The sequence below is a fragment of the Dromiciops gliroides genome, chromosome 3 (assembly GCF_019393635.1).
Source record: "Dromiciops gliroides isolate mDroGli1 chromosome 3, mDroGli1.pri, whole genome shotgun sequence".
Lineage (NCBI taxonomy): Eukaryota > Metazoa > Chordata > Mammalia > Microbiotheria > Microbiotheriidae > Dromiciops > Dromiciops gliroides.
Window position 1 is genome coordinate 16,765,367 of NC_057863.1, and position 26,465 is coordinate 16,791,831.

Below are 26,465 nucleotides of genomic sequence, written 5' to 3' on the forward strand. Positions count from 1 at the left end.
CAATTCATTCAAACCATTTATTTCCCCTCACAAACCAGTATTCCTGAGAGCTAGAAAGGTTCTCAATCTCTCTCTCTCTCTCTCTCTCTGTCCCTGTCTCTCTTTCATATACATACACCTCACACGCTCAGACAGATCATTTATTCCTCATTCCTTCTCCCCTTCAAATGCATTAACAGAGGAAAATGCTTTCACTGGGCAAGAGCACCTAGACTAAAATTTAGCTTAAGTTGCTCAAATCCCTTGTGTCTTAGTTCTCCAGCTACCAAATGTTGATTTAGGATCCCACTATTTCCAATTTGGGGAGGGTCAATGAATAAAGATGAAATGAGAATTTTATAATGAAATAAGAATATAGGGTGCACATAACCAGTAGCTTACTTCACCAACTTTTGGCCAAGTCTATCTTCCAGATTAAATAAAAAACCATTAGAGGCAGAAATTCTGAAATTACATAAAAGGTATTACCCACTGCCCCCTTAAATTACTGTAGACCTCTTTTCCAATGATAAGCTAATTTGATACAATTCACCATAATACTTTAAAAAGTTCTACCAAGATTCAGAGTAGATTGGTGGGTGGGTAGTAATGGGGAGAGAGGGGGAATATTTTATCATAAGAAGTCTATTTTGTTATAAAGTTAGTTATAAAACTCTGACATGTGGATCAAAGACAAGGGAATTCCAGGATCATTGATGCTATGTTTAAAAAGTTATAGCCGGGATGGCAGCAGGGTTAGCATCTTGAAATAGATAACCTTGAACCAACTTGAAGATTATTAAATTAGAGTTTATTAAAAACAAATGATGTGGCCCAGCACATCCCAGGTAAGCAGCTGCCACAGATCGAGACATGAAAAGCTTACAGCTATCCTTTCATGCTGAGCCCCACAGACATGGATCTAATTACAGCTCTGTGGCCAGGAGAAGGTTATGGGGGAAGGAGGCTCTGAGAGGGGTGGAGGGAGTTAGGAGCAGAAAATCAATTCAAATTACTTTGATGACAGTGACTTAGAGCTTCCCTCTAGCAAGACAGACACACCACTGTTAACCATGCTGGCAGCCAGGACTGGGGCTGTGGGCAGTAAGATCTCCGAAGAGAGCACAAAGTTACGGAAACAATCTGTGCTTTCTGTAGGGAGCAAGGACAAATCTCCCAAGAGGGCCCCAGAAAATGCAACAGACAACCAACTCAGTACCTCGGACCCCAGTCAGCTCAGGGCCCGGCGTTTGGCTCTATTACGTGAACTGGAAATGAACTGGTATTTAAAAATATGGGACCTGTCATCTGAGCACACTGTCGCCCACACGACCGGGATGCCTCATAGGTAAGGTTCTTTTCATCTTTCCTGTCATTCCTCTTTGAAAGGAATTTTAAAGAGAAAGTTAAAAAAAACTTGAAAAGTATGATTAACTCAGATTGGTTGGTTTGCTTTCTTTCCTTATCATGATACCATCTTCTATTGATTCTAATTTCTTTACAGTGACTGATACTTTAAAAAAGGCAAAACCCGGAGGTGGGGAGGGGGAGCAGGAACTTGGTGAAACTGACAAATAAGACAATGTCTAATTGTTCCTTTGTCAACCCTGGGGTGAAGGTGGGAGAAGATGCTCTACAGTTATATATCCCATTAAGGTTTCACTTTATTAATAGCCAGAGAACTGAAAGCCACCTATCTAGGACAGGAAATGTTTCATTTCAATAAAAAACAATCCTCTTCCATCCCGCCTCCTTCCTTCATTTTGAGAATGTGGAGGGCTGGTGGTGGGAGTGATGAGGAAGAAGATGACTTCTGAGGTTCCTCCCAGGTCTAATTCAATGATCCAGTAACAGAATTCTTTTGGTTCCCTGTAGTTGATCTTTTGATTGCATCCTTTTTCACATCTGTAGCTGCGCACTCCTGGGCACAAGCTGAGCAGCCAACTTGCAGAATGGGTGTATTGTTGCTGGTAATACGGACGAGAGTAAACACAGACTGCTGGTGTGGCCCTAACCCATGGCTGATTAAATTTCATTATACACTCAGAAGTCAGAAGAGAAAGTAGAATTTTTTAGATCATAGGTACTGCAGAGAAAATCCCTGCAGTATTCCTTTCAGCTTTTTTCCCAGGCTGATTTCAAATAACTCAAGATAAGACTGGTTTCACAAATCCCAAGTGCCACTGGGGCAGAGAACATGAACAAAGCTTGGGAAATTCTGCCATCCAGATATATTTAGAAAATGAATTTGGTTCTCCTGGTCTTAGGAACATAGAATCTTAGAATGAGAGATAGAAGGGACCAAAGAAGTCTTCAGTATACAGATGAGAAAACTGAGGTTCACGCTGATCAAGTGCCTTGGCCAAGGTTACACATAGGATCCTAGGTTGAGAACTACAGGGGACATCAGGCTATCCAGTCCAATCCCCTCATTTTATGCATGTAGAAACCGAACTCAGGAACATTAAGGGACTTGAACAAGATTTGAACCCAGGACCTCTGCCTCCAGTTCTAGTATATCCCCATAACATATAATTTATTGGAACTAGAAGGGTCTTTAGAGGGGGTGGTCTAGTCTGTACCCTTTATTTAATTCACAGGAAATTTTCATAGGAGTAAACATAATTTTCTGGAAAGAATGATTTATGCCAGTCATTGCTTTTTAATCACTTGCTTTGGGAATTCAGGATTTCCTTTGTGTGTGTACTCCCCTCTTTGTTGATGCAGACTGCAGACACCCCCTCCTCCCCCTTAGGCAATGGGGTTTAAAGAAGTATCATGGCCAGAGAAATCATCACTTTGCAACCAACTTGTTTCTCATAAGGTTACAGAAAATTGATTAGAAACAAAATGTTCCAATGTAATGGGAAGAACACCCCAAACTCCCTTTAAAAGAAGCTGTATAATGAATACCATCCCACGATGAAGCTTGCCTCATTGGGCTGAAGCTCTGTAGTCGATTCCCCGTGTCAAAGCCATCTGCCACCCTTGAGGATGCTTAAGAGAGATACTTTAGACACTGAGAAGACTAGATTCAACAGAACATTCATTAAATCTTCCTTTGTGCAAGACCCTGGGCTAGGAGCTGAGGATATGGAGACAAGTGAAAAGTTTCTGCCATCAAATGGGTTATATTGGAGGAAGTAGGGAAAGGGAAAGGAAATGCTATATGTATCCAAGTAGTTACCAAGTCTGTGCAAAAGAATACAAAATTCCAAGTGAGGGAGGGTACCATCAATTAGGGACCTTGGGAAGGAACTCTCAGAGAAGGTGGTGCCTAGAGATTCCATGAGGACTGCCTTCAAGACATGGGAGAGATCACCTGTAGGCCAAGGCATAGAGGTGAGAGATGGAATTTCCTGCACAGGGAACAGTCAGCAGGTTAATTGTACTGACAAGAATGGTATATGAACGAGAGTCACATGGAAAGGTGGAAGCCAGAATGTGGAGGGGATAGGCTCAAGATTTTTATCATAAAGACCATAGGGAGCTATCAAAGATTTTGGAGTGGGAGAAGGGCATCATCACATCGGTGATCTGGCAGCTGTGTGGAAGATGAATTGGAGCTGGGGAGAGACTGAAGGTCATGAGACCAGTTGGGAGACTATTTCAAGACATTACACGAAAGTTTATTTAGCAACTGAATGAAAAAGTCATTTAGCTGGAAACTTCAAAAAATGATCAAACCAAGGGACTTTCATTGTCTCCTTGGCAAAGTATTGATGGAATGGCCTGATCTGGATTTTCTCCATTATTCAAAAAGACGCATTTAGGAAAATGAATAAGATAAAGCTTTTAGTGACTGTGGAGTAGTTTTAAGATTTGTGACGGGCTGGGGCACCAGAAGCAAACATGACAGACAAGCAGTCAGCAATTCACCTGACTCTGGGGAGCTGACTTGGGGTTGGATAGTGCCATGTAGAGGCATCTTCAGTGAGCTAGTCGTTGATGGGAACTGGACATTTAGATCCCAATTCATAAATCCATTATGAAACAAGCCTCCGGAAAATAAGTTAAATGGCAAAGGGAACCTCCAGTAATGGCTTGCTTACATAACATTTCCTTTCATTGACTATCGACCAGAGATGTGCCTTTTGGGAGTCCAACAATCACATGACCAGACAATTGTTGCCCCACAGGTCAAAATGTAGCCAATTTCTCCATGACATTAGGTTTCCATGACAGATTGGAATGTTACCTAAGATAGGAAGGTTTTTTAGGGGGAGATGGGTGTGTGTGTGTTGAGAGAAATTAATTTTAATGCTGTGCCATCTGATTATTGACAATTTGTAAGATTCTCTTATCTATAAAAAGGCCAGCTTAGAGAGTAGCCCCGCTTCCTGGCTATGCTTCAGGTGCCTGGGCAGGACCTCATCCAATTGAGAAACCTGATTTCTGTCTAAGGCATAGATGGGATCCAGTTTGGGTGAGGTCCCTCTCCAAGGAAAGAGTTCCTATCTGCTCTCCTTCATTTGAATTTAGGGTGACCAAGCTCATGAAAGAGAGCCTAAACCAGAGAGAACCTGGTTGGGGTGCCCAGATTGCTAGAGGAAGCTCAAAACTCATGAGCAGGCCACATTTTCAGCTGATCTCCACCCTGCCCCCCCCAATGATGTGGTAATTGGGAGGGATGGGGAGTTTTTACCCACCTCCCCATTAACTGTCCATGAATCAGGATTGAATTTCATTTGCAAGGGGAGTTCCCTGTCAGAAGGAATATGTCTCTTTCAGAGCTTCCCTTCTTGGTCTTTGGTTAGTGAGAGAAACCACTCAACTTCAATTTAGTGATTAGCTGCTAATCTAATTAACAAATTAATTATTAACACCCAGAAACTTTGTCTTTCAGGGTTTTATTTGTGACAATACACATTTCTGTATATTCTGTTTATGTTCATGTTATGTTCTGTCTTTATCCCTCTGTTGCCTCTCTCTTTTTTTTAAATCTCTTTGTGCAATGAGAAGTCCAATTAACTGTGATGCAGAATCAGTTGTCAATCTATGGGTACATGGCTGTATATTGGTTTTGATTTCTCACTGGACCTGTTATCACTGGGCTGAGGAGCTCCTGGTGAGGAGCTTTCACTGCCAATTCAAGTTGGAATCTTCTTATAGCTTATAGTCTTATTGAAAGAATAGCCTGCGGGAACCTAAAATGTTAAGTGACTTGTCCAGGTTCACCCAGCCAGTTTGTGTCAAGGGAGAGAAGTTGACTTCAGGTTTTCCAGACCCCCAGGTGAACCTTCTATCAATCATGCCACCTTGGATATGCACATACACATACATATACATATGTACATGCACATGCACACATACATGTATAATACAAGTACATACATATATACACAGCCTTCTGTTGCCCGTCTCCTTTTTCTTTTAAAAATCTCTTCATTTAATAAGGAGAATCAGGTTACATATGATTTAAAATGAATGGTTTCCAAGGCTCATTTGGAAGGACAATGCTAGTCATCCTTGATCTGCAGTGACCTTGTCTGTCTCTTAGCGTGGGGGAGAACAGCAAATACTTTGTCTATCTTACACTACAAAACTTTAACATAGTTACTTCCTGTTCGTTTGGAACCGACTGCATTCATTAGGAAAATCCCTGCATTGCATAACTATATCTTTATTTTGCTCAGAAAATCAGGGCAACTCTTTTTTTTTTAGATAGATAGGTGGAGCAGTGGGAAGGAATTTTGGACATTGTTGCTCAGTCATGTCAGACTTTTCATGACCTCCTGGACCATAGAACACTAATGCTGTCCATGGGGTTTTCTTGGCAAAGATACTGGAGTGGTTTGCTATTTCCTTCCCTGGTGGATCACTGGTACATAGGCAAATAAGGGTTGTCACTTGCTTTAGGACACACAGTTAAAATTTTTCTAAGCTAGACTTGAACTCAGGTCTTTCTGACTGTGCCACCTGGCTGCCTGAAGAGTTAGGATGCCCTGAGTTAAATCCAGACTTAGTGGATTACCAGTACAGTGAAATACCTCAAGACCATGTCACATGAGCCTCAGATACTTACTAGCTGTGTGACCCTGTGCCACCTAGCCTTTCTTAGCCTCAATTTCCTCATCTGTAAAATAGAGATAATAGTAGTACCTAACTATCAGGGTTGTGAGATATAATGAAGTCATATTTCTTCAGTTTTTTAAAACCTTAAAGCACTATATTAAGTGCTAGCTATTATTGCTATTATTATTAATACAATATTTGAGCCAGTTAAAATAGGGACAAAAGATTATATTGGATACTATGTCTATGACAACATAAGCACTTTTTCTTTCTTTTCTTTTCTTTTCTTTTCTTTTCTTTTCTTTTCTTTTCTTTTCTTTTCTTTTCTTTTTTTTTTGCAGGGTAATGAGGGTTAAATGACTTGCCCAGGGTCACACAGCTAGTAAGTGTCAAGTGTCTGAGGTCAGATTTGAACTCAGGTCCTCCCGAATCCAGGGCTGGTGTTTTATCCACTCTGCCACCTAGCTGCCCCCCAACATAAGAAATTTTGGGGATATGACTGTAGGAACAACTTCTTAACTTGTCCAGGAACATCTAGAAGTAGTAACTGAGAGGAAGGGTATTGAAATGGAAAAGTGTAGTTGATCATGTCAAGATCCTCAGACTTGAGTCCTTGCTCTTTCATTTAACAGCATGTTTCTGATCAACACCCTCTTATTTCCTGGATCTCCTAGGTCTGCAATGCTTTTGATAAGAATGACTCAGCAAGGTAGGATGTAGGGTAAGATGGTAACATTCAAAGGGTTGTCATGTGCAAGGGGGATGATATTGGTTCGACAAGACCCTGAGGGCCAAATTTGGAGCCACAAACAGAAGCTCTAGAGAGACCAATTCCAGATAGAGGTGATGTTTACTTACAAAGGACCGTGAGTGGGACAAGCTGCTTGGGAAGTAGCTGGTAGCTGGACAGCTCCATCTGGATGGTTAGAGGCATGTCAAACTCATCATGTCCAAAGCATGTCAATGAAAGCTGTTGCATCTAAAGTGATATGCCTCAAGAAGGCCACTGACAATAAGTAAGTCTGGGCCCCACACCCCAAAATTCGGATAGTGGCATTTTTTGTGGTTAAAAACAATGAATGGGGGAATGGCTAAACAAATTGGGGCATGTGATAGAATGGAATATTACAATGCTGGAAGAAAAGATAAGCATGATGAATACAGAGAAGCTTGAAAAGATCTACATAAACTGAAGCAAATTAAAAAAATACAGCCTGGAAAAATGCACACCCAATGTTCACAACAATGTAAGAGGGAAAAACAATAACTACAGAACAATAGGAATTGTGAAATTTTAAGGAACAAGTTTGGGGGTCTAAGAAAAGATACAGAAAGACACCCCCCTTATTTTCAGTGGTGTGGTTGGGGGGGTGATGGCATAAAGTTTAAGGGTGTGGAACATGAAAACAGACATTTTTGTTTTTGATGTATTGATGTGTTGCTAAATTTTCTTCTTCCTTTTTTTTTTTTTTAAAAGAAACTCTGTTATAAGGGATGATTCTCTGGGAGGAGGTGGGGAATATCAGAATATAAAAGTAGAACTCAATAAGATCCATTTAAGAACATTAAAATTAGTGCATATTGAGTCAAAATGAATTAATCAGGCAGAGGGTGATGGCCACTTGTTGGGTGTGCTGTAGAGGGGAATCTGGGTTAGATACTAGTTGGAGTAGATGGCCTCTGAGGTCCCATCCAAATATGAAGTGTTGTAAATTTACCTCCCTGAATCTGTTTTCAGTAAATGATGACACTGGCCCAGGTAATTTCTTTGATCCCTTTCAGCTCTAACTTTCTATGGTTCAGTGGGAGAGAGGGGGAGAGAAGGATATGGAGAGACTGAGGCAGGGAGAGAGAGAGAGAGAGAGAGAGAGAGAGAGAGAGAGAGAGAGAGAGAGAGAGAGAGAGAGAGAGAAATGGAGAAACAGAAGCAGAGGGAGTGAGAAAGGGAGAAAGGAGAGAGAGAAAGGGGAGAGACTGAGGCAAAGAGAGAGAGAGAGAGAGAGAGAGAGAGAGAGAGAGAGAGAGAGAGAGAGAGAGAGAGAGAGAGAGAGAGAGAGAAAGAAAGAATTGGAAAATGACAGAAGTGCTCCAGAAACCAACTACCCCCTTGGGAAGACTAAATACAAATCTTTTACAGCAGATTAATTCCAGTTCATCTGCTCTGAGAGATTTGGGGATTATTTTCAGGCCATGCTTTGGTAATATCCTGTATTTCTCATTGAGGCTGTTATTAGATGATTGAAAGAAAGCATTAGAAAGAGAGCTAGGTTATTATTGCCAGGACCTTGAAAGCCTGGTTATTTTTTAAGAAATAATACCTGGAAGCTCAGTGGCCTATTTGCCTGCATGTTTAACATGGAAGACTGGGCTCTGATTTGAGAAATGTCTCTTTCTCTGAATCTTTGTCTATTTGATGTAACAGTCAATTGGCCTTATTTTCTCCCACCTCATGCTTGGACCTTTTGATTCACCATATGCCTTTCACATAGTAGGCCCTCAATACATGTTTGTTCAATGAAGTTGATTCCTATCTCATAAATCTAGATCTGGAAGTGACTCCAGAACTCATCTAGTCTAATCCTCTCAATTTACAAAAGTGGAAACCAAGCACCAAGAAGCAAACACACTTGCACATTTGCTTTGCTTTGTAGCTGTCAAAAATGTTTTTGCTGTTTGTTGTTTTTCCATCTCATAAAACTGAGCCTCTGCAGTGACAGGCAAAGCTTCCAGGAATATAAAGGATAATTTGGCTGTATTCTTCCATGGTCAAACCACATCCAGAGCAGAATCACAGAACTGGACCTGAAAGGACTTCAGGTGCTTTCTATTCCAACCCCTCTTATTTTACACAATTATAGACTGACACTCAGATTTGCCCAAAGGTACCCATGTTATAAGCATCAGAGACAGAATTTGAACTCAGGTCCTCTGACTCCAGAGCCAGCCCTTTCCTCACTTTCTCCCCCTTCTATTATGCTCAGTCATAGGCAGCACATTATAGGAAAAGCCCCCAGTGGGAGGTAACCAGTATATTGAAATACCTCCAGACCATGTCATATGAGGCTTAGGTGAAGGGCTCAGGGATACTCATCTTGGAGAGAAGACTCAGGGGGACCAGGCCCTGTTTTCAAGGATTTAAAGGGCTGACATGTGACAGAAGGCTTAGCTATATTTAAGTTCAAAGGAGATAACTTTAGGCTCAGTGTGAGAGTCTGGCTCAGGAGCTGGTAGGTTCCTATTCAATGAAAGTCTTCAAGGGAAAGGTAGATAAGCATGTGTTGGGTACATTGCAGAGAGAATGGACAACGATGACAACTAGAAGTGTGGAACAGTAATTGGGAAATATTTAACAAAATAGATAAAAACACAGTAAAATAGCGATAATGTCAATATATGGTTTTGCAAGTCAATATGTGGCCTATGGGGTTCCTCATGTACAGTGTAGTAGCCCCCTCCCACCCCCCCACTGGTCTAGACCATCCCTCTCACTTTTGGTGTGAGGAAGCTTTGGGGTCATTTCCAGATCTAGATTTATGAGGTCTGCTCAACTCCATTGAGCAGACATGTATTAAGGTCCTACTATTTGCAAGACACACAGAAGAACAAATGGGTTCAACTATTGGGCTCAGGTTGCACTAGGGAGTGTTATGGGTCACACACAGCCAGCTGGCTAGATGACCCAAAGATCCCTTTTAGCTTGAGCTCTGTCATCTTCTAAAATTGTGTAGTTCTGTGAGGTGTGTGGAACTTCTGTAATTCATAAAGGGAATTGAGACTGGGGCTACTCTTAGGATGGCTAATAATGAACAAATGGGTGCCAGACTTGGATCTGATCATGGAGGATTCTGTTGTGCCCCACTAATATTTATTAAGAAAACATTATATGCTCTCAAAGAAGACAGGTAAGGGGTAGGACCCCATAGGTGGATTACCATGTATACCTATGAGATTCAGCCACTGCCAGGGTAGGACATGAGAGCTTTCTAATGTCAGGACAATGAAAAGAAAAGACAAACTCTATTGGTGTGGACCTACAGAATGGAAACCTCCAGGGGCATTGATGTGGACTCTACCCTGCTCCCTGCCTTGGGGAGGGGATTTCTTCTGCCCTTTTCAGTTTTTCATCTCTTGGCTGAGTTCATGTCCTATGATCTACACCGCTCTTCTGCTGCTCTCTCTTCACTGGGCTCCACTTTGCAAAGTTCTTGAGTAATCAAGGCACAGTCCTTCCTCTGCCCATTCCACAGTGTAGAAATGTAGCCCCTTTAAGACCCCACCAAGCCAAGCTTATTTTTTACTTTTTTTTTTTTTTGGTGAGGCAATTGGGGCTAAGTGACTTGCCCAGGGTCACACAACTAGTAAATGTCAAGTGTCTGAGGCTGGATTTGAACTCAAGTCCTCCCGAATACATAAAGTGTTTTTTAGTATTTTTTTCTTTTTAAGAGAAAGTATTTCTTTTCTCCATAAAAACAAACAAAAAACATTCTGTACTGAATTAATTCTTATTTTCTGGTTGCTGAATTTGGCATTTGGGTGGCCTCCAGGTCTTTGCATAGGCCCTGTCTCATGCCTAGCATGCCTTCCTTCCTCACTGACCCTTCTTAGAACCCCCAGTTTCAACAAAGGTTCCAGGCTGGAGTCATCTCTTGGGACTTTTCTTTTTTCATCCTCCCAAGTGTTGGCACTCTCTGGTTTACATGTAATCATCTCCTCCTTTTCCCGAAACAGAATGTAAGATCTTTGAGAGTAGAAACTTTTTTTTTTTAATTAGTGATGGTTGTTTTCCTTGTACCCCTAGCACCTAGCAATAGTCTTTGCATATAGTAGGCGCTTCATAAAACTTCTTGAGTTGAACTGAAAAAAATTTCTTTCTTTTTGGAAGATGGTCTACATCCTCTTGATCAATTTTTCTCCTGGTTATGTGACATTTGTGTGCTTATATTCCTGTACTTTGGCATTCTCCTGGGTCTTCCTTCCTTCCTTCCTTCCTTCCTTCCTTCCTTCCTTCCTTCCTTCCTTCCTTCCTTCCTTCCTTCATATTCATTTGTTCATTTCTTTATTAATGTTTCCATTTGTCCATTTATTTATGCATTCATTCATTCATTCACTTATTTACGTATGTTTTCCACATCCCTCCAGCTAGACTCTTTGGACTATTATATCTCCTTCTTTTGTCACTTCTTACATACTGTTTTCTTAATCAATGAACATTGACGAGCTTCTTCTTTTTGTTTTTTCCTCAGGACAATGAGTGTTAAGTGACTTGCCCAGGGTCACATAGCTAGTAAGTGTCAAGTGTCTGAGGCCAAATTTGAACTCAGGTCCTCCTGAGTTCAAGGTCTGTGCTTTATCCACTGTGACACCTAGCTGTCCCTAGAACCCATCTTCTTTAAAAATAAACTTTAAAATTAACTTTTCCTCAGGAAACATTGTTCTTCTCTCCCTTCCACTTCCCCAAAATAAAACAAAACAAAGCCCTTATAACACATGTATGTAGGCAAGCATTGGGCACGTCCAAAATACACATGCCTCATTCTGCAACTTGAGTCCAACACCTGTCTGGCAGGAGCTGGGTAGCAAGTCATTCCCATGTCATGGTCCTCTTCACAAATGAAGGACAAACAACAGGTTGTCTTAAATGAATATGATCTTGTTGGTAGAAGCATTTCCCCAATCTATTAAGGTCATCGTCCATTTGATTCCTGGCTCCTTATAAGAGGATTAATACTAGCATGCTTGTCCAACTCAGAGTGACCTACAAATTGAATGAATGGGTTATTTGCCTGTTCGGATCAATCAAGATATTGATAGAACTGACTCCAGAGTCAGGCTCTGAGCCCCATTTTTTTTTTTTTTTAGTGAGGCAATTGGGGTTAAGTGACTTGCCCAGGGTCACACAGCTAGTAAGTGTTAAGTGTCTGAGGCTGGATTTGAACTCAGGTACTCCTGACTCCAGGGCAGGTGCTCTATCCATTGTGCCACCTAGCTGCCCCCAACCCCAGCCCCATTTTCAAAGAGCATATGTCGCTCTGCTGATGGGTCAGAGAAGAGGCAACAACCAATCCTTGAGTGGAGTTGTTGACTCTTCCTGGGAGATTAAGGACCCAGATGTTCACACCTGATTGAAGTGGAGTGGGAAGGAAAGAAATTTATAAAGGAGCTTGGAGGTGGTTTTGGTTTCTTAGTTTAATTTCATTTGTTTGTTTGTTTGTTTTTAAGCAGATGAGATCTAGGGAGAACTCAGCATTCCTAAAATAGGATGGTCAGCTCTGGGTGCCTCAGTTCAGTAACTTGAACCCAAAAGAGAAGAAAAGAGAACTTAAAAAAAATTTTTTTTTTGTGAGGCAATTGGGATTGAGTTGCCTAGGGTCACATAGCTAGTAATTGTTAAATGTCTGAGGTCAGATTTGAACTCAGGTCCTCCTGAATCCAGGGCCAGTGCTCTATCCACTGCACCACTTAGCTGCCCTGAGAACTTTTAATGAAGGGAAATTTTAGGATCATAATCCAGGGAACTGAGACATGGCTTTAAGAATAGAAGTTTTAGGGGGCAGCTAGGTGGCGCAGTGGATAAAGAACCAGCCTTGGATTCAGGAGGACCTGAGTTCAAATCTGGCCTCAGACACTTGACACTTACTAGCTGTGTGACCCTGGGCAAGTCACCTCATTGCCTGCAAAAACAAAAACAAAAACAAAACAAAACAAAACAAAAAGAATAGAAGTTTTAAATTTGAGGGATGGACTTGAGTCCCAGAATAAAATGGACCTTTTTTTTTTTTCTCCCAAGGGACTGAGAAAGCAGATTTAAAGTAAATCAATCACTAAATGCATGAACAGTTCTTAAGTACCAAATGTAGCCAGACATTGTGCTTATGTGTTGGCCATACAAGGCCAAAAGTTAGACGGCCCAATTTCAGTTAGAGGTCTTGTGTTCAAATCTTGGCTATACTACTTACTAGCAATGGGATGTTTATCAAGCAACCTAAACCCTCTGGGCATTAGTTTCTTTATCTGAAAAAATTGAAGGTGATGAAAGTAGATCAGTGGTGTACAACTCCAACAGAAATGGGGACCATTACATTGTATATAAGGATCCCTTCGGGCCGCATGCTTACTAAGAAAACCACTTATTAACATTATCTATATTCTATTGTATTTTTATTTATTTTGTTAAGTATTTCCCAGTTATAGTATGCAGCGTGCAGTCTCCTTGTTTGAGGCATCTGGTCTTGGGGGTCCTTCGCAGTTCCACATCCTGCTAATGAGTCGATAAGCTGCAAGAGAATTTAACCAGGCTTTGCTTTAGGGTGAAATGAATAGGAAAGAACAATGATCTCAAGGTCAGGGCTAGATGAGAAATCAGATGATTGAAAGGGAGGGGTGAAAGGGATAGTGTCTGGAAGAGACTGATTAATACTTTAGATGTGGGCCAAGCTCACAGAATAATGTTCGACCATGGACATCAGCCCCAGGGCTCAGGTGGCAGTGGGAGAGGGCAGACCAGGGATGGCTGAGACCCAGCCTGGGCAAACCAGCTGGCAGGAAATCAGGGGGCAGGTTTTAGAGGAGAGTCAGACAGTTGTGCATTTGGAGCCAGGGAATGTCAGTGATTGGCAATCAGCAATTGTCTCCTTGAGTCCCATAGATCAGAATAGCAGGGGAAGTTGGGAATAAGCAGGGGGCAGCGGGTACCAGATGTGTGCAGCAGTGGGCAGTGCCTGGATGCCACAGTAGACTAGCAGGAGGAAACAGGCTGAGAGGTCCAAGCAGATAGGAGAGACTGCTGTGGGGAAAGTAGAGATATGGCACTACCCTGGGCACTAGCTTCTGATTGTAATGATCTGGGTTCATATCCCACATTATACTCACTCCCTAAATGATCTTGGGCAAGTTGCTGACATTTTCTGGGCCTCAGTTTCCCTGTATGTGCAATGAAGGGATGGACCTTAGACTCTAAGGTCCCTTCTATTATTAGCTCTATCATCCTATGTTCCATGAAATTTAATTATCATCTCTATGCAAATGACTCGCAGATCTATAAATCTAGCTACAGTTTCTCCCCATAGCTCTAGTTGTTTATTGGATATGTCAAATTAGATATCCCAGTGACATCTCAAACTCGTATCTGAAGCTGAAGTCAGTATCTGTCCACCAAATCCTCACCTCTGCCCAACTTCCCTATTTCTGTGGACAAGGCATCGAGATACCTCTAGTTCTCTTCAATACCTCATTCTCCCTCACCCTATATACTCAGTCAGGTGCCAAGTGTCCTTCTTCTCTTCTCAATATCTTTCTTGTTGGACCCCTTGTCTCCCCTCACATAATTCATGCCCTCATCCTCTCTCACCTAAAGTATCTCAGTAGTTTCCTCAGCTGTCTGCCCATTACAATCAAGCCTTCTTTCTCATCTATCTCCCCATCACAATTAATGCTCTTTCCTCATCTGTCTTCCTATCACAATCAATCCTCCACACAGCTGCCAGACTAAGTTCCCCATGTAGATGTGAACGTGTCAGTTCAGCACTCAATCATCTCCTGTGACTTGCTTTTGTCTCTAGGATAAAGTACAGAGTCCTCTGTTTAGCTTTTAAATCCCTCACACTGTAGCTCCTATTAACCTTTCCTGATTGGTTATGCACTGCTCTTGTTTACTCACTATATATCAGCCTACCTGGTCTGTGTGCTAAGTAAGTCCATCTTCCGTCTGTGCTTTCACACACACTGCCCCCATGCCTGGAATTATCTCCCTCTCCATGTACTCTTCTGAGAATCCCCTGTATCTCTCAGACTTTTAGCTCAGGGGTCCCCTTTTCTGGTCCCCCTGTTTCTTACATTTCCCCCTCAAGTTATTTCCTTTCAGTTTAATTTATGTAATGTTGCATTTATGCAGATCTGTGTACATGTTCTTTTTTCTCTTTCAGGACTGGGTTGTTATCGTTTTTGTCTCTGTATCTCCTGCCCCAATCCCAGAGCTTGGTATATAGTAGGCACTTAATAATTGAATGATGGGGTTTTTTTTGTTTGTTTTTGTGGGGCAATGAGGGTTAAGTGACTTGCCCAGGGTCACACAGCTATTAAGTGTCAAGTGTCTGAGGCCGGATTTGAACTTGGGTATTCCTGAATCCTGGGTCGGTGTTTTATCCACTGTACCACCTAGCTGCCCCCTGAATGATGTTTTGAATTATTTTTTGGTACAAGGATGATCATAGCTCTAGAGGTGGAAGAGACTAGAGAAGCCATCTCATCCAACCTTCTCATTTTACAGATTAGTAAACTGAGGTCCAAGGAGGTGGACCTTGTACCTCAGTCCTCAGACTCTAAAGTCAGAGTTCTTTCTCCAAGACTACACTGCAGTCTGGATCCAGTAAGGACCTCTGAGAGTCCCTTGCTCTGTAGTCAAGCATTTGTGTACTTAGCCAAAGCCATCCTCCTGGGCTGTCCTGCAATGGATCGACCTGGGGGTGGGGGGACACTCTTGGAGAGATCAAAAAGAAAAGGCTAGAAATTTCTGGGGTGTGGTCTTTGGAAAAGAACTGTCTTCTTTTCCTTTCTTCCCCAACTCCTGAATCCCTCATCCCCTGGGGAGGTGGCTGTGAGAGTTACCTAAGCAAAATTGCAGCTAGGTGACGGGAGTCAGGAATACCTGAGTTCAAATCTGGCCTCATATGCTTACCAGCTCTGTGACCCTGGGTAAGTCACTTAACCCTGTTTGCCTCAGTTTACTCATCTGTAAAATGAACTTGAGAAGGAAATGGAAAACCATTCCAGTATCTTTGCAGAGAAAATAACAAATGAGGTCATGAAGAGTCAGACACAACTGAAACAACCCAGCAGCAGCAATCAAAAATGGACATCATCTGGCCAAGAAACCTTCTGCTCCAGGCTGCCATGGCTGACTCTGGAGTCATAGATGTTGCTCTTTATGGTCTCTCCCAGACTTATCCTGAACCCTTAAGCCTTCTCTCCTGGATTTACCAGTTCAACCATTGAAAGTCAGTTTGGCCATCTCTAACTCTGACCTTATAGTAACCCCTATTCTTCCCAGTCTACCAGTTTGGGTTACTTAACTATTTTTTCACTCTTAGAATCACAGAATGTTAGAACTGAAAAGGACCTTGGTGGACACTGAGTTCAACATGCTGGCTTCTGAGCCTGCCTAGAGTCAGCCCCATCTCCATTCCTGGTCCCTCCCTTTGTTTTAGTCTTGCCCCAGTTCCCCAGGCTGTACTTGTGATTTACCCCCTCTCCCCCCTGCCCTGGAACAATAGGTTGAGACCATGTTTTCCTAGTTTTTCAACAATAGCTTCATGTGGGATGGAACAAAAAGCCTTGTGGTATCATGGCATTCTATCTATTCCTGTCTTCTCAATTGTGTGGTGTGTCTCTATCCCAAGAGGCAAGTCAATTGGCCTCAAGAGATTCTCTCTCCAGAATTGTGCTAATGATGACTACTTCCTTGGGTCTCCAGATTGTCATGCAGGGCTGGGAGGAACCTTGGAGGTTATGCAGTCTAAGCTGCTCAATGACTCTTGGACATTTGGGGTCTGATGTGTATTCAGGAACTGACAATGAACTCAGCATTTTCATAAAAATAGGGTCATACTGTTTTACTTTTTTTTTTTTTTTTTGGCTAGGCAATGGAGGTTAAGTGACTTACCCAGGGTCACAAAGCTAATAAGCGTCAAGTCTCTGAGGCCAGATTCTTACTCAGGTCCTCCTGAATCCAGGGCCAGTGCTTTATCCACTGAGTTATCTAGCAGCCCATGCTGTTTTACTTTTTAACAATAATGGGTGTGAAATTTGACTCTTCCAATCTTGGGAGTAGGTTTGATTTCTCCAAGATTTCTTTGTTTAATTGAAAACTTTTGCTTTTATATCACCTACTCTATCCCTCCCCTCAGCATCTCCTTTATAATAAAGAATAAATCAAGAAGAAATAAAGTTTTGCAAAACTAATCAATATATCAGGAGAGTATGAGTTATATGCAGTGTTCCACACCCAAGGTCCTTCATTTCTATAAAAGAATACGGGAAATACCTCATATTTCCTCTTTGGGGTCAAGCTTGGTCATTATAATTTTACAACATTTAATAATGGCTCTTTTGTCATTGGATCTTCCTCTTAGATCTCCTTCTAAAACTCTTCCCTGTTAACAAGAATCAAATAATGAATGGTGTCTGTCCCAGCTCAACTTTAGGGACCTGGAAAATGGCTTCAGTGCATTCCAAACTCTGCTTTACCAGGCTAGTTCAAAGGACACCCCTCTCCCCCACACCTAGACCTAGACTCAGAAAGCTTAGGCTAGGTGAACAAAGAAGAACTCACCTGCTTCCTTGCAGACTCCAATGTAGTAGACTTTCCCCTTTTCCCCACCAGCTCCTTGCCTGCCATGTGAGCCATTACAGAAGCAAAATAAGGCTCTGCAATACATCCTTCTCTGTAGTCCTCTACTCCTGCTGCCTAATGCCAATGGGTGCAGGGCTGTGGGGTAGAAGACAGTTCATAGGAAGACATGAGCATCTATGTAATAGTGAAAGTGGGGAGGGGAGGAGGAGGAAGAAGAACGAAGCCCAAGGAATGCAAAGGAGCAAAGTAGGAGGCTGAAAAATCCTACAATTTCTTTATGCATGTGTTCCTCCCAAGGGAATTAATATCCTTGAAGGCATCTGAGAATTGTAAATCTGTCAGTGTTATGGGAGGCTGCCAGGGTGGTCCAATATGAGCATTTGTCAATTTCAGAAGCCAGGAACCTCCTTTTAATAGATGTCTCATAACAGAATGCATCAGAGGTGTAAGAAGAGGTAAAGATTCAAGACCAGCTGTGGCTAGATATTTCACAATTTTGTTTTGCTGTAACTATGGGTCTTGTTATTATTATTTTTTTGGGGGGGCAATGAGGGTTAAGTTACTTGCCCAGGGTCACACAGCTAGTAAGTGTCAAGTGTCTGAGGCTGTATTTGAACTCAGGATCTCTTGAATCTAGGGCCAGTGCTTTATCTACTGTACCACCTATCTTTCCCCGGGGCCTTGTTATAATCTAGCTAGTGCTCTTCTTTCCTTCCTTCCTTCCTTCCTTCCTTCCTTCCTTCCTTCCTTCCTTCCTTCCTTCCTTCCTTCCTTCCTTCCTTCCTTCCTTCCTTCCTTCCTTCCTTCCTTCCTTCCTTCCTTCCTTCCTTCCTTCCTTCCTTCCTTCCTTCCTTCCTTCCTTCCTTCCTTCCTCCCTCCTTCTTTGCTTTCTTTCTTTTAGCCACAATTGCAACTAGGACGGGGATGTTTAGAACTTTGGCCCACAGCACCAAAATTAGAGGGCATGACAGAAATTATACTCCTCCAGTCAAATCATAGACAGGATTCTATTAAACACCTACTATATGCCAATACTGTACTAAGAAGAAAAAGAGAAAAGCAAAAAGCAGTCCCCGTTCTCAGAGTGCTCACAGCCTGGTGGGGAAAACAACATGGAAACCCACTTGTATGAACAAAACGTACAAGATAAATTGGAGATAATCCTGGAGGAAAGACACTAGCATTAAGAGGGATTGGGGAAAGCTTAAGGAGCAACTGAGCTTAGCATTTAGTGAGAATAATCACTTAAAAGGTGAAATGACTAGAAGCCGTGCTTTCTCTCCATCCTTCCTCCACCAAGTGGACACCTCTCAGGTGATCACCTGCCTTGTCCATTCTGGTCTTCCTTCTTTCTCCCTTCTCTGCCCCCGCACCTCCAGCAGTAGCTGTATATTTTCAGAAGCTTCTGCCCAAAGAGGGCTTTTGTCCTGGGGCCTCTCCCTGCCCCTAACTGAGTTTCATCAAAATTTGATTTGAGAATACATTTCAAGCTGTGCGGGTCTTACAAAGCTTACCCAAGATACAGAAATGGTAAATTAAACCTCTTCTTATAAGCGTGAGTACAGGCAACACAGAGACTTTATATTCTTTCATGCTTTCTCACCCATCCTCACTGCCCTGTTTTAAACAGAAGGCACAAAAACGTCTACACTGATGTCAATTAGGCTGACCTTGGAAGAGCAATATGATAAATAGCTTCCTTCATGTGAGCTCATGGAATGAAAGTCTTTCTTCATTCATTCATTCATTCATTCATTCATTCATTCATTCATCAATTCATAAGCAGCTATTATTATTTGGTGCATTCCAGGGGCCTAGGTTACTAAGAAAAAATAAGTGCTCCTGCCCTCAGGAAACTTCTATACTTTGGGGTGAGGATAGGGGATGAGATCACATGTGTAGAAAGGAGTATAGAGAGCATGTATAAAAGTGATTTGGGGGGTAGGATTAGCAATGGGGGAGGGTAAGAATCCAGAGAGGCCTCTAGGGTTTGGTACTTGAGCTAGGCCTAGAGATTCTACAGGGTGGAGATGTGGTGGGAATGGATTCCAGGTATAGGGGGATAACTTGTGCAAAGAGAGAGAGATGAGAGAAAGAATGTCCTATATGGAAAATAGGAAGATGCTCAGTTTGGCAGACTAGTGCATGGAGTGTGTGATGGAGAATAATCCATCATAGCCCTGGGAAGTCTGGCTACAGCTTCTGAAGGGTTTGTATCTTTGTTTATTTTATTTTTTTGCGGGGCAATGAGGGTTAAGTGACTTGCCCAGGGTCACACAGCTACTAAGTGTCAAGTGTCTGAGGCAGCATTTGAACTCAGGTCCTCCTGAATCCAGGGCCGGTGTTTTATCCACTGCGCCACCTAACTGCCCCTGTTCTTCTTCCTGTATCCAAAAACCATTTCGGTATTTGTTTTGAGAGACCCCCTGGCTTAGGTTTCAGAGAGCTGCTTCTGGGATTACAGCAGGGTCCCCTTTCCATGATAACATGCCCAGATGATGCAAAGCTAGGCCTGTGATTTCTCTGAGGAGAGATCAGGCATGTACTTCATCTCTTTGGGATAGAAAGCCACCACTCCCCTGCAATAGACATCCATGAACTTAGAAGACCCTGGTCCATAGCTGGTGATGGTGTTGGTAGTCTGGGTAGCCCAGGGACTCCTTCTCAGAATCATATTCTTAGATGCATTAAAGAAAATACATAGGATGACAAAGAAAACTGTTATCAAAATATTACAAAAGCCAGTCAGAAGATGCAGGATTTAGAAGCCCTGAACTATATTATGACCGTGTGTTGGAAAGTGATAAAATGACATATATTAAAAAATAATCAGGGGGCAGCTAGGTGGCTCAGTGGATAAAGCACTGGCCTTGGACTCAGGAGTACCTGAGTTCAAATCCAGCCTCAGACACTTGACACTAGCTATGTGACCCTGGGTAAGTCACTTAACCCTCATTGCCCGGCAAAAAAAAATGATAATAATCAGAGTTCAACTCAAACAGGTGGTATAGTAGATAGTGCTCTGGGCCTGTAGTCAAGAAGACCTGAGTTCAAATGTAAGATTTCCTGCTTGTATTTTGCTCCCCACAACAGCTCCTTTGTCTCTGAGTAAAACAAGACAATAGAGGGATGATGTGTCCTTTATACTGATGGTCCTTTCATGCACATGTGGTATCTGATGTCCCCGACATTTTGGATGATCCCTTCTTGTTCCTTTTGCAAAGGCTCGTGAAAAATGACAAAAATATGACTACAGCAAATATATCTACAATCCATCTTCCTGCAGAGAAACAAACGGTCACCATGTTGAGCCCTGTGAGCCCCGGGACCAGAAGAAACACCAATATGTGTAAAATCCATCATTGTTTCTCCTCCTAAGGAGGAGAACGTATTAATCACCTTTCACATGTTCATTATTTCCCTCTAGTCAACCCATCCACATGCCTTTATTAATCACTCACTGTATACCCCATGTGCCAGTGAGGTACAGGGTCTTGAGAAGCGGCTCACTAGGAAGTGAAATCATAGAATGTGTCAATACACAGACTCACACACGATATGAAGGGAAGCACGGAGCAGTGAATGGAGTCCTGAGTCCAGGCACTCTCTCAGACTCAAAGGTGAGTTGTAGGGGTTGACCTGCATTGGTGGGTGGAGTCCCTCCCTTTTTTCTACCACCAAGAGCTTCACAATTCAAAGCCTTGAAAGGAAAAAGTTCCCCTTTCCCTTGAGCTCGTCTGGTGGCTGGATGACCATTGTTGAGTGGGTGAGGTTCTTGGTCGGCCGTGACTTGCGCCAGATGGCCCCCGAGGTCCTGCCAACTCTGAGATCTGCCACCGGGAAATGTTTGTTCAATTATACGGAATTGAATTGAAAGCTGAGGTCTTAAGGTTAATAAGTTTTCCCCAGCAGCCCCAACAGATGGTGATCAGTGGGTCAGTCCTATGCTAGAAGCCCAGGGCCCCAAGCCTCCTTTTGCCCCCTCCCTTTCCTTCCCAGTGCTGTTCTCTCATCTTTCCAAGGAGTCCTCATGTTAAAGCTTGAAATGAGTGCAAACACACACCTATAAAGTTTCAAACATGCACGTGCTTGTAACAGAGGAAAAATATATTTGTAACATGATCAGGCAATTATTTCTAGTGGGCCTTAACCTCAAGTCTTCCCAGCGTGGTCTAGAATTCCAGAACCTGGGATCTGCTGGCAAAGCTTTTGGGAAACTAGGGAGGAGTCCCCTCCAGGCTCACATTGGAGGCATTGGAAATCCTCCTTTTTAGTGGAGGATTTGAAAAGATGGTTAAAATAGAAGGCAGGATCACGAGGTACCACTCTGAAGGGAGAAGGCAAGTCAAGCCAAGTCAACAAGTATTAAGTGCTGACTTAATAACAACAAGGTCACTGGCCGTTTCCAGGCTTCCTCGGGCTTCTCCTAGCAGACAAACTTTTATGGAAATATAAATGTATAAATGTGTGTGTGTGTGTGTATACACACACATATACAAGGTACATATTATATATATACATATACAATATATAAATAAATACATATACATACATATATATGAAGAGAGAGAGAGAGAGAGAGAGAGAGGGAGAGGGGGAGAGAGAGAGAGAGAGAGAGGGAGAGGGGGAGAGAGAGAGAGAGAGAGAGAGAGAGAGAGAGAGAGAGAGAGGGAGAGAGAGAGGGAGAGAGAGAGGGAGAGAGAGAGAGAGAGAGAGAGGGAGAGAGAGAGAGAGAGAGAGAGAGAGAGAGAGAGAGAGAGAGAGAGAGAGAGAGACAAAGAGAGAGAGAGAGAGAGAGAGACAAAGAGAGAGAGAGAGAGAGAGAGAGAGAGAGAGAGAGGGAGAGAGAGAGAGAGGGAGAGAGAGAGAGGGGGGGAGAGAGAGAGAACCAGAGGAGGCCTAGCAAAGCTAAAGGGTACAGACCATGAAAATTTCAAACATCATTCTTCTGACCAAGTGTCCTCTGCCCAGATCCCAGGGCCAGTCTGAAGTCTCTTCTTGCTGAGGCCACTGGAACACAGTGTCCTGGCTTTTCTTAAGGGTAGGATCCAGCTCTGGACAAGTTTTCTGTTCCTTTGTTTTCAATTACAGACTCAGAAATCCTTTTGAGGGACTGTGACATTACAAAAAAGCCAGGACACTATGTGCAAAAAGTTGGCTATGGGGTCAAGTACTTTGAAAAATGAAGGTCTGACTTATTTGGAATTCTCCAAAAATAATAGTCTCCCAGGGGAAAAAAAAGGTCTTGTGTCTAGAACTGAGGACTGAAAGTTTATTTTACTTCTTACTAGTCAGCACATGATCCTGGCTTTGGTTGGGCCAAGGTTAGGTCCCTGATACTCCCCACTCTTTGGCTGGGCCTCTCTGTAGGCCCTGCACTCCTGAGCCTCCTGGGTTTGGCTCACTGCCTTGTTCTTGCCATTATCCCCCTGGGTTCCTGAAGCTCAGGTGGAACAATTGGGAGGCTAGTGTCACAGAATCAAAGAGTGTGAAAGGGGGCAGCTAGGTGGCGCAGTAGATAGAGCACCGGCTCTGGATTCAGAAGGACTGAGTTCAAATCCGACCTCAGACACTTGACACTTACTAGCTGTGTGACCCCCGGCAAGTCACTTAACCCTAATTGCCTCACCAAAAAAAAAAAAAAAAAGAGTGTGAAGGGATAGGGGGCTCGGGTGTGGAGAATAGCATCCACCCTCTTGCCTTGACTCTGGGCATTCATAGTTTCTGCCTGTTCCCTATGCCTGGAGTGCTCTCTCTCCCCTGCTCAGACAATTGACCTCCTGGCTCCCTGCAGATCCTAGCTAAAGTCCCACCTTCTCCAGGAAGTCTTCCTCAAGCCCTCGGAATTCCAGAGCCTTCCCTCTGTTCATTATTTTCTATAAATGCTGTATAAAGCATGTCTGTATATATTTGTTTCCATGTTGTCTCTTCCATTAGATTTTAAGTTCCTTAAGGACAAGACTCTCCTGATTCTTTTTGTATTCTGTGAGAAAATGATGGGTTTTGGGGGTCCCAGAGGCCCCCCCACTCAAGGGCCTAACTCTGGAGCTTTGCCTGACCTCTTTTAAGGGCAGCCCAGAGTCAGTAAAGTTGGACCTCAGACTCTGAATAGAGAAAATGGAGATTAAGACCACACCTACCTGAAAGCCTTTTCCCTCAGAGGGTCTGACCTCTGGCCTCTGACCTCAGCACATACTGCTCATTTTAATATGGACCACCCTTAAGTCCAGTAAACCAACAGATTTGAATGATGCTAGCCAATTAGCTTGGAGCAGTGTGTAAAGGCCACCTCTCCTCCAGACCGCAGGGAGCTTATGCTTTCTCTCAGGAGCTCTCTTGGGCCGGGATGCTGGAAGAGGTAGCCCCATGGCTTTCAGAGCCATGTGTTCTCTCTCTTTACTAACATTTAATATGCTTTAATAAATGCTTAATGTCAAAGACCAGTGCTAGAGCCTCTAATTTGTAAGCAGCAATATATTAAAACCCCCAGCTAAGTTTCCTAAAACCTAGAACAGAGACAGCCATCCCCACATATTTTCAAATGACGTAATTCCCAGTACTTAACAAGGTACCTAGTGCATATCAGGTGCTTAATCAATGTTTATTGATTGATTGATTGATTGATTGCTATGGTTCAAGCTTCTAACTCTCCTGTTATGCCTAGACCTGGTTCTCAGAGGTTTTACCACCAAGCTCTCCTTTTTTGTTAAGAAGGCCCATCAAGTCTGCTCCATGTTCCCTTACTCTTTGAGCTCACATCTAGACCCTCCCTTCCCTGAGGGGACAACTGACATTGGAGGACCTACTGGGGATTAAAGGCCTATCATGTGGACAAAAGCCCAGATCAGATTCTCAAATGAAACTCCACACTGTCAGGCTCAATTTAATTCCATTTAATCCAGTTAAGTGAACATCAATTAAGAGCCTACTACATGGAAGGCCTAATGGGGGAGAATACATGCAGACAAAAGTAGGAATGAGCCAGGCCTTGGCAATGGATGGGGCATGGGGGCTGGGAGAGGAAGAGCTGCAAATGACTTTAAAAGCTGTGAACAAGGGCTAGTAGAAGACTTATGGGCTCCAGTTCAGGGGAGTTCAGGAGATTTATGGCTTTTACACGACCATACTGAGTTCTCTGTTAGAAAAGTTGAACTTGACTTTCCTATGAGTCACCTAGTTCAAAACGTTTCCTAGGTATAAGGTGATGTGGGACCGAAGCTTAAGGGAAATACTGGTTTTGGTGCCATCTTATCAAGTTAAGAACTCTAACTATTAGAGCTGAGGAAGGCAGAGAAAATACACAGAGAGAGGAGGGAAGAGGGCCCAGGGCAGAGCCTTGGGGTACACCCACAAGAGAGTGTGCATGTATGGGGGGGTTGGCGATGATGAAGATCCAGCAAAAGAGACTGAGAAGGAGCAGGCAGAGAGGTAGGAGAAGAGCCAGGGGAGAGCAATGTCACAAAAATCCAGACACTGAAGGGAGGGAGGAAGAGAAGATGGCCAATAGTGTCAGATGCCATCGGAGGTCTAGAAGGATGTGCACTGAGACAAGGTCATTGGATTTACTCACTAGAGTCTGAGGCTTGGTATCAGGAGGACCTGAGTTCAAGTTTCACATCTGACCATTGTTAGTTACATGACAGTGGATAAGTCACCGCCTTTCTGAGTCTTGGCTTCTTCATCTTCAAAATGTCGGCACTACTGGTATTGTCTAACTCCCAGGATGGTTACAAAGCCCGAATGAGACAAATTTGGACATGTTATACAAATTTAAAAGCACTGTATAAGTGCCAGTTATTATTATAATATTAAACATGTCTAACAATACAGGGTAGGACAGAAAAAAAGACAAGATAAAGATAGCAAAACTGCTAGAGAAGTTGGGAGGATGGAGGGATGGAGGGATGGGGGCTTTAGAGATGGATAGTCAGGGATAGCTTCAGAGGAGAGGAGAGATTAGAACTAGGACTGGAAGGACCAGTCAAGAGAGATAATGAAGTAAATGGCATTTTAAAAGTGTGTGTGTGTGTGAGAAAATATGAATGAAGGCAACAAAGTAGGAAAATAATCATAATGACTGATATTTATATAGAGTTTTGTTTTTGTTTTTGTTTTTTTTTTCAGGGCAATGGGGGTGAAGTGACTTGCCCAGGGTCACACAGCTAGTAAGTGTTAAGTGTCTGAGGCCGGATTTGAACCCAGGTCCTCCTGACTCCAGGGCCGGTGCTCTACCCACTGCCACCTGGATTCCTCCTATATAGAGTTTTAAAGTTTGTAAAGCACTTTACCTTCATTGTCCCCCTTGAGTCTCATAACAACTTTGTGGGGTGGGGACCAGAGGTATCATTATTCCCATTTTACAGATGAGGAAACAGTCTAAAAACTTAAGCGACTTGCCCATGGCCAGAGTGTCAGAGTCAGAATTTGAATCCAGCTCTTTCTGAAAGTTCCATCCTCTAGCCACCAAACAGAACCATTTGATTAGAGAAGGGGTTTTAACCAACCAACAATCGATTAACAAGCAGTTTTTAAGCACTCAGAAGTTAGAAAGGTGTGGGATAGGGCTAGACTGGGTGGGTGGTCTTTGAATTTTGGCAAATACCTGATAGAGATTTGCATTCATCGGACAAGAATCATCCTTGTTGGCATCTGGAACCCAGATGGATGGAGGCTGTAACTTTTTAAAAAGTGGGGATGGGAATGGTCAATGATTTAGAAGAAAGTCACTGTTGAAATCATGAGACAAATGAAAGCCTTCAATAATTCTTAGGAGAATGGGAGCTTTGGCCCAAAGCCTACAACAATGTTTCTCTTTACCTAAATAGAAAGATATGAGAAAGAAATCTCAGGCTCTCTGCCCAGTGCCAAGATGCAGTTACTTTTGCTTCAAATTGACCATGGGGGAATTAGGAAGCTGATTAGGCCTGCCAGGGTCCACGGTAGGCTGGCCTCTGAAGCCGTGCCCATGACCGGAAGGGTAAAACATCATGGGATATTCCCACGATGTCTGCCAGACGACCGTGGGGGTTGGCAGTAGAGGCAGACCTGGGGCACTGTTGGGAACCTAATGACCAGAGACCGGCTTCTTTCAGAAACACACAAAAACTGGGGAGATAACTAGGCC

The 26,465-nt window shown here is 43.0% G+C and overlaps 1 protein-coding gene across 1 annotated transcript in view; it reads left to right on the plus strand.

Moving 5' to 3' along the window:
* Positions 1–994: 994 nt before the first annotated feature.
* Positions 995–26,465, plus strand: part of KCNAB1 (potassium voltage-gated channel subfamily A regulatory beta subunit 1) — a 472,013-nt gene continuing 446,542 nt past the window's right edge. The window contains exon 1 of the mRNA XM_043997394.1: positions 995–1,327. Within this exon, the coding sequence (XP_043853329.1) occupies positions 1,053–1,327 (275 nt within the window). The 5' untranslated portion in view covers positions 995–1,052. The remainder of the gene's footprint in view (positions 1,328–26,465) is intronic.